General features: G+C 35.9%; 2 protein-coding genes across 7 annotated transcripts in view; one reads left to right on the top strand and one right to left on the bottom strand.

Annotated features, from left to right (window-relative positions):
• tmem131l (transmembrane 131 like) overlaps positions 1–3,478 on the top strand; it is a 64,831-nt gene extending 61,353 nt beyond the window's left edge. The window contains exons 30-34 of the mRNA XM_016495465.1: positions 736–845; positions 928–1,057; positions 1,165–1,241; positions 1,340–1,476; positions 2,978–3,478. Of these exons, the coding sequence (XP_016350951.1) occupies positions 736–845; positions 928–1,057; positions 1,165–1,241; positions 1,340–1,476; positions 2,978–3,283 (760 nt within the window). The 3' untranslated portion in view covers positions 3,284–3,478. The remainder of the gene's footprint in view (positions 1–735; positions 846–927; positions 1,058–1,164; positions 1,242–1,339; positions 1,477–2,977) is intronic.
• Positions 3,479–5,637: 2,159 nt separating this feature from the next.
• Positions 5,638–15,340, bottom strand: part of trim2a (tripartite motif containing 2a) — a 28,662-nt gene continuing 18,959 nt past the window's right edge. For all 6 annotated transcript variants that reach the window (XM_016495485.1, XM_016495494.1, XM_016495476.1 and 3 more), the window contains 7 exons: positions 12,670–13,396; positions 11,865–11,968; positions 11,566–11,733; positions 11,240–11,408; positions 6,691–6,761; positions 6,386–6,526; positions 5,638–6,271 (listed from right to left, as the gene is read on the bottom strand). In XM_016495485.1, the coding sequence (XP_016350971.1) occupies positions 6,119–6,271; positions 6,386–6,526; positions 6,691–6,761; positions 11,240–11,408; positions 11,566–11,733; positions 11,865–11,968; positions 12,670–13,396 (1,533 nt within the window). In that variant the 3' untranslated portion in view covers positions 5,638–6,118. The remainder of the gene's footprint in view (positions 6,272–6,385; positions 6,527–6,690; positions 6,762–11,239; positions 11,409–11,565; positions 11,734–11,864; positions 11,969–12,669; positions 13,397–15,340) is intronic.

The raw sequence follows: 15,340 nt of genomic DNA, 5'->3' as shown, positions 1-15,340 counted from the left end.
AACACAGCACGTCTATCAGTGGCACGTACAAAAAGAGTCTTTAGCCAAAAAATGGCAGATACCAAACGGATAAATTCTTATTCACTCCTGCAAGACGCCAAAATGTTGCTATGGTTACAAATGCAAAAACTTGCAGTGTGTACGTGGCCGTTGAAAAGTAGTCACGTTCTTTGTCTTTGTACTCCGGTTCAAAAAGATAAGAGTAGGGCAAAAAAAAAATCTCTTTCTCCTCCAACTTCTAAATTGTCCAGCATCGTTGTTTTATAAAGGGCGTTTGACTTTCTTTGCATTTTTGCTTTGTAAACACTGGGTTGGTACTTCTGCCTACGTCACACGTGACCTTTCCAACATGACTATGTGATTTGTGAAGTCGAGCTAGTGCAAGACAAGCGTTTGTGGTTAAAAAGTATATAAATAAGTATATAACGATCCTTAACTAGACAAGACTGTTATTCCTCGGCTGGGATCGTGTAGAACCCTTTGAAGCTGCATTTAAACTGAAATTTGGACCTTCAACCAATTGGCTCTCATTGAAAAATCCTGGAATGTTTTCCTCAAAAACCTTCATTTCTTTTCGACTAAAGAAAGAAAGACATAAACATCTTGGATGACATGAGGGTGGGTAAATGATCAAGAAATGTTTATTCTGGAAGTGAACTAATCCTTTAAGTTTGTTGTGTTTTGACTTAAGAATCCTGAAAGTGTTTGATGATATATAAATGCTTTTGTCCACAGCATGAACAATCTTTATGTCAGGGAACCATGCCAAAACCCAGAAGTCTGTGCCGCCCCTGCAATCCCTCACACCTTCGCTGATGTAGCTGCAGGTGTGGACAAAAACATTGGTGAGGGACATTCACACGTTACACTTAAAAAGAGAATCACGGTTAAGATGCACACTCATATGTTTTATTTTGGTTTCACCAGACATAATCGGCTCTAATGTGATTGAAGAGACGTGGTCACCGGCCTCAATTCCTCTGACCAATGAATTCAGGTACAACATGACCGAATCCCTCCCGTTCGTCCCTCAGAGTCCCTCATCAGGATATGAGAGGTATGTCTCATAGGCTTTTTATTATATACTATCCATTTCGTTTTTGACTTCATATTATGTGTCCATACACAATCAGATAAAAATTCTTATGTGTCATTACCGTGAAGCTTCCCTTGGAACAACGTGAACAGCCAATGTGCCGGTCAGTATCCCTTTAGTGACCAGACCAACTACATGCCAACAGGTGAGGAGTTTTCTGTCACGAGGAGTTAAAATATATCACTGTACTACATAGTAACTAAAGGATGAGTCAACGTTTTCTTTGTTTTTTTTTCTGTGAAGGTAATGGCAATTACCAAAATGCATTCTCATGCCATCAAAGCCAAACCGTGACCCACAGCCATCAGCCAGTGTGGGGTGAGAATGGAACCCATGACATGAACTCCACATGGGACACTGGCAGTTGTGTGGGCAGCAAGGTGAGATTTACATGAGTGTTTGTTTTTGTCAGGCACTTTCTTAAAATCAGAAGGCAACAGTGTTACCTTGAAAAGTATCGATATTTGAGGCGACACCCCAGGTGAATAGAATAAGAAATTTAAGTAACAGATATCACCATACTTCCCCAGTTGATTGATTACATTAAGAATTGCAGACATTTTATGTATTACAAGTTTTTCTGAAATGTTATTTTTAAATATGCAAATTATACTTTTACATATTACAAGTTTTTTTTGGTTATGTCTTTATCACGCCATAAATCAGCAATTTAAATAAACAATATTTTTGTTGTTTTGATACCATTTTCAATGACACAGAGAAATGCTACAATTAAGGGTATACAATTTAAACAGTATCTAAATTAATGTACTTAATAACTAAGCAAAATATTTTCTTGTTAACTGAAACTATAACAGAGATTATGATAGCTCAGAGGGGGTTAAATAATAATACTAATACTAATAACAGTAATATAATATATTATTATTACTAGTTTAGAGTGTATTGCCATTTGCACAAGTACATTGTAGTACAGGTACATTGGAATTCTTGTGCATTTCTCCGAGTCAGCTAGAAAAATCAGAGCAACAAATATTTCCAAAAGTGCAAAAAAGAGACTGTACAAATGGACTTTCTAAATAAAATACACATTTTAATATATTGTTATTTCTTAGTCAAAAATGTGTTATTTTTGTACTACAACTGTACTGTAATATATTTAAATATAGTAATTATTTTACTTTACTTTAATTTCTTTTATTTAGGTGGAAAACTAGAAAGAGACCTTTATTTGTTTACAAACACTTCCTACAAATGTAGTGAAATCTTCTGTCCACAAAAAATGCTGTACATGATGTGAATGTGAAACTGCATGTTAAACTCGCAGCACATTCAGAGATGGAGTTTGCTGCATTCACTGTGATCCGAGCCACTCTTGTAGACCCTGAAAACGCTGAGTCATGAGCTGCTCGTGGAATAACACTGACACTTGACTAAAACATACAGTGCAAGGGTTTATATACTTATCTAATAAAAATATGCACATTATGGCCTCACAGAGAAGACTTGGGGAGAAAGCATAGCTGACAACAGTGTATCCTAAGTGTTTTTAATATTTAGAATCAATATGTATCTCAAAATCGATGTTTTTGAGGATACTATAATGCAGTTGTAAGAGTTGGAGTCTCATGTTAACATTTAAACTAGTACATTACAATTAAGTGTGCAATATAAAGAGTAGCAGATACTTGAACTATTAACACCCACAAATTGCAAGCAAATGCAGAAAAACGGTTTACACTGGCATCTTGGTTTAAAAGTTATTTGGACAGTATTATTCTGAGCTCCTTAGAAACACACTGTTTACACAGTGTTTATTTTCCAGCCTAATAAAATGTGTGTAGTTTGTCTTCATTGAGAAGTAGATGCTTGGAATATTAAAGCAATTTTTCCCTCATAATTTTTTATTTTTTTTCCTAGCCATACTTTTCAGGAACCAGAAGTCTGTCACCCATGTCCAGTCTATTTGGCTCCATCTGGACACCTCAAAGCGAGCCTTACCAGAGCCACTTCCACCTAGAGCGTTCCGTGCCGGTCTCGTCCCACTCACCCATCTCACCCGTCGCACCCTTCAGCCGCGAACCAGGCGGCGCCTGCCCGGGAAAACAATACTCCAGCTTCAATCCCTTTGGACCACACATGAATTTGGACATATGGAACTCGTCTTCAAACCGGAGCTCCAACTCTCAGCTCTCCAACGATTCAGGCTACTGTGGGGATATGTGAGCGAACGGTGCTTTTGTTTTGAATAATAAGGAAAAACAGAATGTGCTTTTATCTCTAAAGGGGGAAAAATGTGAATATTCTTCTTTCTTTTATGTTTGATGTTGTGGTAAGGTTCAGCATTTTGTTGTATATTTTTCTAGATGTTTGGCAAGTTTGACCATTGAAAATTAAAAAAAAAAAAAGTTTTGTACTTGATTTTGTGTTGTGAATTTCTTTAGGTTTGTTTTGTCAGTGGTTTAAATACTGTAACATGCTAGTGAAAAAAAATGAAATACACTCTTGAAAATAAAGCTGCTTCACAATGCCATAGAAGAAAATCTTTTGTCTAATTCCCCCGCTCTTTTAAACTTAAGATCCATTCACTATAAAAATTTATCCTGCCTTCATGTCCCTTCTATTAGTTTTTGCAATTTTAAGCAACTTGAAACATGGACATGAAAAGAGATGGTTCTTTAAAGAACCTTTGACTGAATGGTTCTTTGTGGAACCAAAAATGGTTCTTCTATGGCTTCGCTGTGAAGAACCTTTTAAGCACCTTTACTTTTAAGAGTACATCCTTGACAAAACATGAGCAAAATTAAATATTTTAAATTTAAACAATCAAAAAAATTTCTAAACCATTTACATGTTAGAAATAAATTTAAAATAGGTAATATTGACTATTTTTTAATTAATTTTTTTTCCCCGCTCTTTTAAACTTAAGATCCATTCACTATAAAAATTTACCCTGCCTTCATGTCCCTTCTATTAGTTTTTGCAATTTTAAGCAAATTGAAACATGGACATGAAATGAATCGTGAATTGATGAATGGCTCAGGAGATCTTGACTGGGAATTAAGGCTCACAGTCAACTGTTATCAAACTGACTCAGTTCACTCAGTAAAAACAGTAGACCATTTTACTGTATTTCTAGTGCTCCAAGGGTTTGTCCTAAGTTTCCATCTGAGGTTCTAGATTGCTTTCATAACCATAAAAGTACAGCATGGAACAAATTACGCATCCTTATAAAATTAAGTACACCATCATTCTATAGGCCTGTGTTTAGTCAATTAATGACTAGAATATATCCAAAACATCTCAAATACTGCAGTTTATTTATGTGCTGTGCAAAAAATGATATAACCCATGTCACCTGAATGTGGCATTAAGATCTACAAATGTAAAAGCGTAATTGGTTGCATGTCTTTTCATGTGATAATACAACAAAGTAAAATGCAAGCTTTAATGCTACAAAAAAAGCAGGTTTGTGGATATAAAGGGGAGAAATACATTCTGGAATGTACATCATGTAATATATTGTGTATTTTGTGCAAACAAGCAGCAATAGTTCCCTGTGTATGACAATCGAACTGTACAGGAGAACGGACATAAGACAAGGAAGATTTATCTGTGTGCGGCATAAATACACTTGAAAAGAACCCTGGGCACTTTTTCGTTTTTTTAAGCATTATGAATATGAACACACAACATGGTTGGTTTGTCAACAACACAACACAACCACGCTCAGAACACATGAAGATTAGTAATTATAATAATGCATGTCTTCTGGTAAACATTTAACCAGGGGGCTATTATTAATAACAGCACAATACATATTTTTTGTGTTGCTAAATCACAAAGTGCATCTGGTGATTTAAGCATGTGATATTGTTTCTCTGAACAACACATTAACTTTTATGGTTTAGAGAAATGACCACGGCTGATTTTTAAATGAACAGTGCAATGATATTAAAAAAAGGAAATTTTGTTTACAATCTAAAAAGCATATCAAGTGATGTTCCTTGCATAATATGGGTGATTCAAGAGACTTAATTGCATTATAAGAACATTGTACCAACCACAGTTGTGCACATCACAGTCAATAGCAAAGAAGCACATATATTGTTGCATATTTTATGAATATTCCTGACATCACTTTTAAACAGGCCAAATATTATTGATACTAGCCCACCATAGTGAGATTTGTTTTGGGGGTTTGTCTATTTGTTGTGCAGATATATGAATTCAATAGTAGTTTGGAATCGCATTACTTGCATTCTTATTATGCATGCCAATGCTTTGAAGAGTTCCCTTTTTAATCATCTAAACATTCAGATTTTTCAACATACAGTAGAAACGAATGTTTTCCCTAATGTGTAGCAGTTTTTGAGTCAAAGGTGAAGAACTGCATAACTTTCAACCAAGAATTACATTTCTGTCGTCATTTACTCACACTTGTGTTGTTCCAAATCACTCTGACTTTCTTCCATGGAGCACAAAAGGTGATTTCTTTTTTACATAATAAAAGTCAATGAGCAAGATGTGTATTCATTTTTTTATATTACAATATTTTATATGCTAAATATATGAATATATATTTACATTGCTTATCTTCCTTTTCTCTTAGACTCTTAACAACATAATTAATGGCAAAATTTTAGATTGAAGAGTTAAAGCAACCAGGAAGATTTTGATCTTTTCCTCCCACAATGTCTTTGTATGGCTTGGAACCTGTTTATGGTTACAAGACTCTTTAATTACATAGACAAGAAAAGGCCAGGATATTCTTCAAGAAAATTCCCTTTTACATCCCACAGAAGAAAGAAATCCTTAGTGGTTTGAGACAACCTGAGGCTAAAATGACAGAATTTGTATTTCTGGAAAAGTTATTCCTTTATACTGCAAAACCAAAGAACCACGATCAGGGTACAGAGTCTGTTCTTCTGTCCAAGGTGAGGGTGTCACAAATGGAGCCACAACAACACAACTGCAATGCAATATGAGGGTCCCATTTGGCACAAGGGGGCAGCAGCTTTAAGGAATAAGTGCAAGTATTTATTTTTAGAGATGAGAGTGCTATTGTAGATAACGGTATACTTTAAAACAATGGTTCCCAGAGTCTGCCACCACAATGTGGCCATCTGAGGTCAGAGCCAGTCCTTGTGGGCCATACAGAGGGTCTGCGGAGGTGTTGATATAGGACAGGAAGGATCCACTGCTGTCAAACACCTGGAGTCCCACAGAAAAGTGTGATGATAGGAAGATGTTAAATCTTTTATCTGACATGTGTACTGCAAGTGATCACATTGTTAAACACATTTAATTAGTCTAAGCCTGTATTACCTGTATCCGGCTGTTGCCCCAGTCAGCCACTATAATATTGCCGTTGGCATCTACTGCCACACCTGTCGGTGCATTAAACTGCCCATTTCCTTCGCCATTTGACCCAAACTTCAGTAGGAACTCACCCTCTGGACTGAACACCTGCGATTTGATGACAATCTGCATTAACTCATCAGTATTTAAAAAGACTTATGTTTTTGATTAACTTTGAACAGATATGAGCAAACTGCTATTCAAAAAGTAACCACAATTGGGGCTACATAATTTAGACAGGACATGGCAATATATTAGAATAGGTGTTTTACCTTTACAGAATGATTATGAAAATCGGTCACAATGATTTCATTATTTTGATTCACTGCGGCAAAGTGTGGACCTATGAAATGGAAAGATAAAGAGTTGAACATTCAGCATTTGGTAACCTCAAGGCCTCGTCACATTAACCCACCCAATATGGCATTTCTGAAATGCGGCTTTGCCTTTCAGTTGAAAAATTGACTAATGGGAACACTATTTTAGATGCATGAACTGACAGAAAGCAATTTGAAAAGCATGTGGTTATTAGATTAATGCTGCCTTCATGCTGTGACACTGTCACTCAAAGACACGTTTTATACCGCTCAATATATGAAGATGGTTTTATATCTATATATTTGAGTTTTAATGGTTTTACATGTTGTCTTAGCCATTTTAATCCTCTTAATAATTTTAATGTCTTTAATCACATGACAGGCAGACCCATGAACATTTAATCACATGACAGGAATCAGGAAGTAGACCAGTATAAAGCAAGCAGCATGACAAACAAACAGGGTCATTGACCAAACACTGAATACACTTGGATGGTGGAGTTGTTTTATGGATTTACCATTCCAGTATCTCACACATCTTGGATTATCATTTTCTTTGGATTGTATATACACCGGTGGACAGTGTTGCCAATTTATCTACTTTGTAGCTAGACTTAGCGATGTCCCTGCCCCTTTTGAGACTTTTGTCAAAAGTTTAGGGACAAATATAGCAACTTCTTGGACAAACCTTATCTAAGTTCTCATCTTGCCCACTGATCTACACTCATCTTTATATAGATCAGTGAATTTGCCATTGTGATGTCATCTAGTGACATTTAGCTAGCAGTTTTAGCTACTTTCAATTGAAAGCAGTTGGCAACACTGCCGGTGGACACTTTTACCTTGGAACTGGATGTAACGGTATGAACATTTCTTATCACGATTATAGTGACCAAAATGATCACGGTTATCAGTATTATCACGGTATTGTTAAAATGTGCTGGAAATGTTCAAAAAGTACTGACACACAAATAATTAATTTCACCAAGGTTTACATTTAAAATCAACAAACAACAAATAAAATGAATTTTTGTTTGCATAACTAAAACAATAACATTGCCAATGATGTCCGGATTTTAAATGACAACATGACTGACAACAGTTTATCTAATAGCATGTTCAAATATCTAATGTAAATGTCAAATGTCTAATGTAATAAAACTGTGTTTTATGCTTCAGGGCTCCAGACTCATTCTTCCCACTGGTCGCTCTTTTGCAACTAACTTTCTCAGTTGGTCACACCAGCACATGATTTGGTCGCAATATTTTTATTTGTAGGAATTAATCAATGCATGCTGATGAACTTTTATCATAGTTTATATTTATATGAAAACTAAAGTGGTTAACATTCAACCCCTTCTTTTTCATCAGTATTATTTGTGATTTGAATTTTGTGAACGGGAGGTTTCTCTTTAGCTATGTTATAAGCCGTGCTTCGGATGCTTTCACTTTCGAATTTGCGATCTTGGTGTCACGTTTTACAAGAAAAGATAATTGTCTGATTTGCTTACATACATCTATAATATTTCACTTTTTAAGACTAAAATAAAAGATGGATTCTTTGTTTTTCTTAATTAAAAAGCACAACAATAAAACAGTAAGATACAATGACAAACTAGCTTACAAAACGTTTATTAACAAAAACGAATAAGACGAGGCATGGCATACACCACATGCTGTATTATATACCGACTAATAAATTACAGAACGTTTAGCAAACACTGAGGAATCAAATAAATAAAAAAAGAGAGCCTCCATAGCATAACGTGAGGTAAACAGCAAAGATAACAAGCTTTTCAAAATGAAAACGAAAAGAAAAGTAAAACTAAACTTGCGGTCAGTGACAGTGCTTGCATGTTTGTTTTTCCCCCCACAAGAATACCAGCATGTTCACCTGTGGTTTAAGAAGCGGTCTTTTACTTTACTTTAGCATGAAAACCATCCATCCTTTCCTCAATATTTGCGTAATTTTTGTTGCGCGCACCTTCGCGCTCCTGCGGACGCGGCGAGTATAAACCAGGCTCTACACTCTATAAGCGCTGCGCAGTTCAAACGAGTAGCGCGGTTTCGTTATGCTTTCAGTTTCGTTTTCCTTTTGATGTTTCTCATATGCAACAGAAATGCAGCGCTTATGAGTTAAACAATGCGCTGGTCGCGCCAGTGCGACCTCACACAAAATTTAGTCGCACGGGCAGAAAAAATGATCGCAAAATGCGCCCATTTGGTTGCACTCTGGAGCCCTGTGCAGTACAGTATTTATTTATCCTCAGTTGTTCAAATCGCGGTAATCGAATACGGTTATAGTGATAATTAAAATATGAAACAGTAATACTAACCGTGGGGTATTTTATCACGATTTATCGTCAAACCGGTAATCGTTACATCCCTACTTGGAACTATTAAGGACTGTTTTAGGGTACGATTCAAATGGGCAATCTGCTTTTAACAGCCTAAGTTATTCTAGTTTTATTGTGTTGTTTTAAGTTCCTTGTGCATTGTGTAAATCCAATATTTATGCAGTCTACTTTTGTCATTTGTCTCATCTTTTTAAAAACACTTTTTTTTTACCTCACACTGTATAATCTGACCCCTTTTATTTATTGTAACAACTTCCGATAAGGCCGATCGTTACAATGTACTTTCGGAAATTTTCTACTTCACATTTCTGAAGTCTAATTACGATTTGATCACATTCAAGTGCTTTCCTGTTGGAAAGAACAGGAGTCGTGGAGGACATTCATGTCTGAAAGTATATGAATCATCGAGGATATTCTTGCCTATTTTTGGGAAAACCTTATTCAAGCTAAAATGTACAGAAGATATTTAGTCCATATCCAACATATTTTGAATAAAACATAGCCCTAAAGTATACTTTTTACATAGTAAAATAGCTTGCTAATTTTCCTGGGTTTTTGTTTAAATAAATACTATATCCCCTGTGTGAAATGCATACAAATGCATCAAATAGTTATTCATATATGTAAAATGCAAAATATAGATGTTTTGGGAAAAACTAAACTTAAGTCAATACAACAATGTTTTTTTCAGTATTTCTGATCAAATAAATGTATACCTTGATTAGCATAAGAGACTTATTTCAAAAACATTCAAAACTGTAATGTGTCCAAACTTTTGACCAGTACTGCACGTACATATGAATCTATATTAAGGTAATCAATTTTTTTTTTTTGAGGATGTTATTATAGCTGTGATAAAATTATTATTATTATTATTATTATTATTATTTTTTTATTTTTTTTTCAGTAATTTATTCACAGTTCCTGAATACCACTTCAGTAAATGAACATTTCCTAGCTGGGTATGGGCAGGATTTCTCCCTCCCATTTAACCAATATTAACTATGATAGTCATATTATTAATATTAATAAATATGATTTTAGCCTACGTATTGTATTGCAACCTTAAATAGCCTATACAAAAGCACGATTTAGAAGTTACACACATCTGAGGTACTTTTTTTGAAACATTAAATAAAATGGTCTAGTGCGTTTGCTTTTTGAATTTGAATACAAAGTTCTTTGTTTTTACTTTTGTAGCTATTTTGCTAGTCAGCTCTCGACGCGATTTACTGTCATCAAATCATTTACTGTACGCGCAAATTCAAAGCGTCGCGTCTGGGCGCATCAGCGCTCGCGCTCTTTTAAACCTCGTAATAAATTGGTGAATGATCTGTCCAGAAACAACCCTGATCGACAGTACAAGTTTATTTTTAGAATACATTGCAATCACTCCAAAATAAAAGACGACAACAACTCACACACCTGCATTATGAGCTGTGCTTCTTTGCGTGCCTATTTAGCCGTTTGCTTCAGCACCTGAAGGATGTGTTCGTTACGCAAACATTCAGAAGGCGGGACCCGCTTTGAAACGGCAACATTAACTGGTTTAATCGCAGGTGAGTGACAATTCAACAATATCTAGTGAACAATGAGGCTAGTATTTTGCTGTCCATGGACTGGCATATAGGGAATTTTACGGTTTTGGAGGCCCCTCCTCAAAGCCCGAGGCCCTAGACAATCACCTGCTCTGCCTGTAGCTTGCCGGTGTTCTGACGATTTGTGCTACCCTGTCAGATTTTGCTACCTCCCATTAAAACAGATGGTAGCATAATTCGATAGCGAAAAGTGCTACCTATCAGATTTTGCTTCCAGCATGATATTAATAAGGTGTGAGGCTTTATTAACATGTACACCTACCCCAACCCTAAACCTACCCTTACAGTAGGATAAATACAGTGTTGGTAGCATAATCTGATAGGTAGCATTATTTGTCAGAACACCGGCCCTGCTCCTCTGTCATGTTTAAAGTTTATGGCCTAGCCAACTCAGAAACTCGGCTATCAAAATGATCTCAGTCTCCCAGTCATAAATTGTACATGATTTTACAATTCATGTCCAATTTCCAATTAGAAAACCTGTATTTATGATCATTTTGATAGCATGTGAGGGCTGCCTAAATGTCAGTATGTAACCCAGGTAAGTACCTGCAAACTGCTTGTCACTGTTGCCTCGGTTTCCAAACTTAGATACAAGTTTTCCATTGGGCTGGAAAATGAAGACGCAGCAGGATTTATTGTCAACCACAATGATGTGGCCATTTCTATCAACCGCTACACCCTTGGGACCCATGAGCTTCCCTGAGCCAATTTTAGTCTGCAAAAACACACAGAGGACAGAAAGAGAAAAAAATTGGCCACAATTCAGTCTACTGAAAGAATTGTCAGTGTTTTTGATGCTAAGTATTTGGTAAAAAAAATAATTTGCCATAAATTCTAGCACCATAAACATAAAAACTTGCAGATGCAGATACCTTAAACTTGCCATCACAGGAGAAAATGCTGACCCATTTGTTATCATAGTCAGCAATGATGATGTCACCATTAGGGTGCACAGCAACACCAGTTGGCCGTTGAAGTTGTCCTGGTGATCGGCCCCTCACTCCAAAACGACTCTTAAATTGTCCATCATTTGAAAATATCTATAAATAAAACAATTAATTTTCTTACAGATGTTTCATAAATTCTAAATTCAATAGGCAATAAGCAATCTGCAGAATGATGGTAAAAGACTGGATTTATAATGTGATTAAACAGGTGCAGCATTTTATACCTGAACGCACTGATTATTACTATCCGCTATCAGGACCTTGCCAATAGAAGCAGCAGCAACTCCCTGCAGATTGGTGAATTCACCCTTATTTCTGCCTTTAGTTCCTTTGGGACAAAAAAAATACATATACATGTTTTATATATTGCATATTTTACTTATATACATACACATGCACACATACAAATATAAATCATAATGGTCACACTTTATTTTAAGGTTCAATTCTCGCTATTAAAAAACCATTAACTATGCTTTTTGCCTCAATAGACTCCTAATCGGCTGCTTATTAATAGTTAGTAAGGTAGTTGTTAAGTTTAGGTATTGTGTAGGATTAGGGATCTAGAATATGATCATGCAGAATATGTGCTTTATAAGTACTAATAAACAGCCAATATGTTAATAATACGCATGCTAATTATAATAATAAGCAGCTAGGTAATAGTGAGAATTGGTCCCCATACTAAAGTGTTACCATCATAAACATAACTATGTATATTTACTACCAATATTATTACGTATTCATATAACATTTGAAAAGGAATATTATCCTTCATACTTATTATATTATTGTGATTCCTAAATTCATTCATGTTTTTCTTAACTAATTAGTATAGATTAATATCTATACTAATTTAAAATAGATTATATAATATTTATAAATATATTTTTTGACTGACAAAGACCTTGTTTGGGTCAAAACATTGCAATATATTAAAGTTTTACAAGAGCAGATAACAGTAAAACAGTGTGCCCTTTTTTTTTGTTTTTGATTAGGTGTTACAAAAGCGATGTGTGTTCATCATACCAATTCGAAACATGAGGTCATCTTCAATTGGGTTTTCTTTCCGTTTGCCCGTGCTGTACATGCTGGCAGGGCGCTTGATGGCAAGCTGTTTCACATGGCTACTTCCTGGAGATTTGAGACGTTTCTTGCCTCCGTCTGCAGTCAGGGAGATGTCTGTCAATTTTCTGGCACGTATGCTGAACGGGCTGCCCCTAATATGCTGATCGTAGAGCTTTAGCGAGAGCGTGAAGCGGCCCTCACACGGGACCGTGTATACAAACTCATAAGTGCCATTTTTATGATCTGTGACTTCACCTTCCCCCACTACGGTGCCATCAGAGGCAGAAAGATCAGCTATTAGCAGAGCATTTCCTGTCCGGCACAATCCTCCATCTCGGTCTTTTGTTGTTATGGTCACAGAAGTAGGCTGCCCCACGATACAATGCCTCAGGCCTTCACCGGTGGCAACAGTTTCTGCAGCAACAGCATTGGTGGTTATTATAACACCAAGGTTGTGGATGGATTTGCGAAGACCGTCGGTCTCCACCAAGAAGTCAAGCTGGCTGTTCTCCTCTGGCCGAAGTGGGAGCTCCTGACTTGCCAGCTCATCAAGACGCTCACTCATCTGCTTCTTGACCAATAGGACTTCAGCTTCCGAGCCGTGATTAAGAGCCTGCTCTGTGAAACTGCAGCTGCTGCGAATGCCTTCCTGCCCCTGCAGCAACGACTCCAGCTGGGCTTGCAACACCTGCAGTGACACATTAGTGATATATTCATAAACATACATGTATAAACACTTACACACACTGAAGCACACAGATAAGATTAAGATTCTGTATTTTTTCTAGATCACTAATCAAATGCAACAAATTTCTGTAATACACAAAAAGTATTATATATATATATATACAGAGTTCTGGCATGAAACTCTAGATGGCGCAGTCCGATAGGTCTAACTCAATCTGACCTAATGACATCATTATCACATGGCACAGCTGATTGGTTCTCTCCTGTATCTGTAGCCAATGAGCTCGCTGCTCAACATTCAAATATATGACTAATGCTTGCCGTAGCAGTTGCAGCTTGCTTCAGAAACCCTCCACCTTCCCCAGCTCCACCTGTATAGATCTGCTATGAGGTGATTCATGTACACTATATGGGGGTTATTTCATGTATGTTATATTTGCAGCAGCAATATTTCTTACATGCTCACAGCAGCATGTTGTGCATGTATTGGCAGTAGCAAGTCTCGGTACTTGCTCTGCCGCAGCAGCAGCGTAGCAGATCTATTCCGCCAAGACCAAATACATTAACATTGTCATGTACATTACCATGCCAATCCCTCCGAGAGTTGTCATGACAGAAATTATATATATATATATATATATATATACATATATATACAGCTTCGTAAAATTAAGTTTGAACCACTGATGCCACATGGACTATTTTATCAATGTCCTTGCTTCGTTTCTGGGCCTGAGAACATTTCAGTTGCATTGCTGCCTATGCAGAGTCAGAGAGCTCTCGGATTTCATCAAAATATCTTAATTTGAGTTCCGAAGATAAAAGAAGGTCTTATGGGTTTGGAACGACATGTGGGTGCGTGAATAATGGCATAATTTAATTTTTTTTGGTGAACTATCCCTTTAAATCCTTTGTATAGACGGTAAAGCACAAGATGCTGGAACATTCTCAAATTATGCTGGACAACATGACGTTCGGGTTTTCTATAAAACTCCTTGATATACTTGATTTAACATGCTGTGAATTTTGCAAAAGGAGGGCATAACTAAAACAAAAAATCTGATATTCATTAAAAAAAGTTTAACTGTTATGCTGACAATATAATTTGTAGAAACTCTACTTTAGTTTACAGAAGCCAATACTATATAGTAATTATGTATATACAGTATAGAGCATATATCTACTAAAATAAAATACTATAATGCAATTAATATTTAATTTACAATATAATAATGTATAAATTTAATACATTATATATTATACGCAATTTATATAATTTATTTATAATAATATTAATTTTTATATTGGAATGATCTCTGAATAATTATTTGATACTAAAGACTGGAGTAATGACTGCTGAAAATTCAGCTTTGCCATCACAAGAATACAAAACAGTTTACAAAAATACAAAATACAAAACAGTTAAATAGTAATAATATTTCACAATATTACTGTTTTTATTGTATTTTTTTATCAAATGAATGCAGCCTTGTTGAGCATAAGATTTTCAAAAACATTTTAAAAATTGGTGTTTGGGAATTATTTTACTAAAGAATTACAAACTTAAGCATTTGAACTAGTGGACCCCACTGTATGTGCTAAAGAAATATTAGAAGTTAATCAGAGCTAAAAGAATGTACTGGACAACATAACAGTCAGCTCTAAATGAACAATAATTCCTGACATGCATCTATCAGAGAAAAAGGGGGTCTGATACATCAGTCATCACAGAATGACAGTGACACTGGTTAAGGACCAAATGCACTAAAAGCATTGACAGATCCATGCTTTGATAAATCAATGATCCACACACAAATAACACCACTTACATCTGGAGTATATGTTCAATCATTAACCACAACCATCATAAAAACATCACATGAGAAAAAAACTTGACAAGCAGTTTGATTCTCAAACGCTAAAAACAAAACTCCATAAAGAAAAC

This window comes from Sinocyclocheilus anshuiensis, unplaced genomic scaffold, assembly GCF_001515605.1.
Source record: "Sinocyclocheilus anshuiensis isolate Anshui unplaced genomic scaffold, SAMN03320099.WGS_v1.1 scaffold517, whole genome shotgun sequence".
NCBI classification, from domain to species: Eukaryota; Metazoa; Chordata; class Actinopteri; order Cypriniformes; family Cyprinidae; genus Sinocyclocheilus; species Sinocyclocheilus anshuiensis.
Note: the sequence above shows the minus strand (reverse complement) of the source record. Positions and strands in the feature narration are given on the sequence as shown.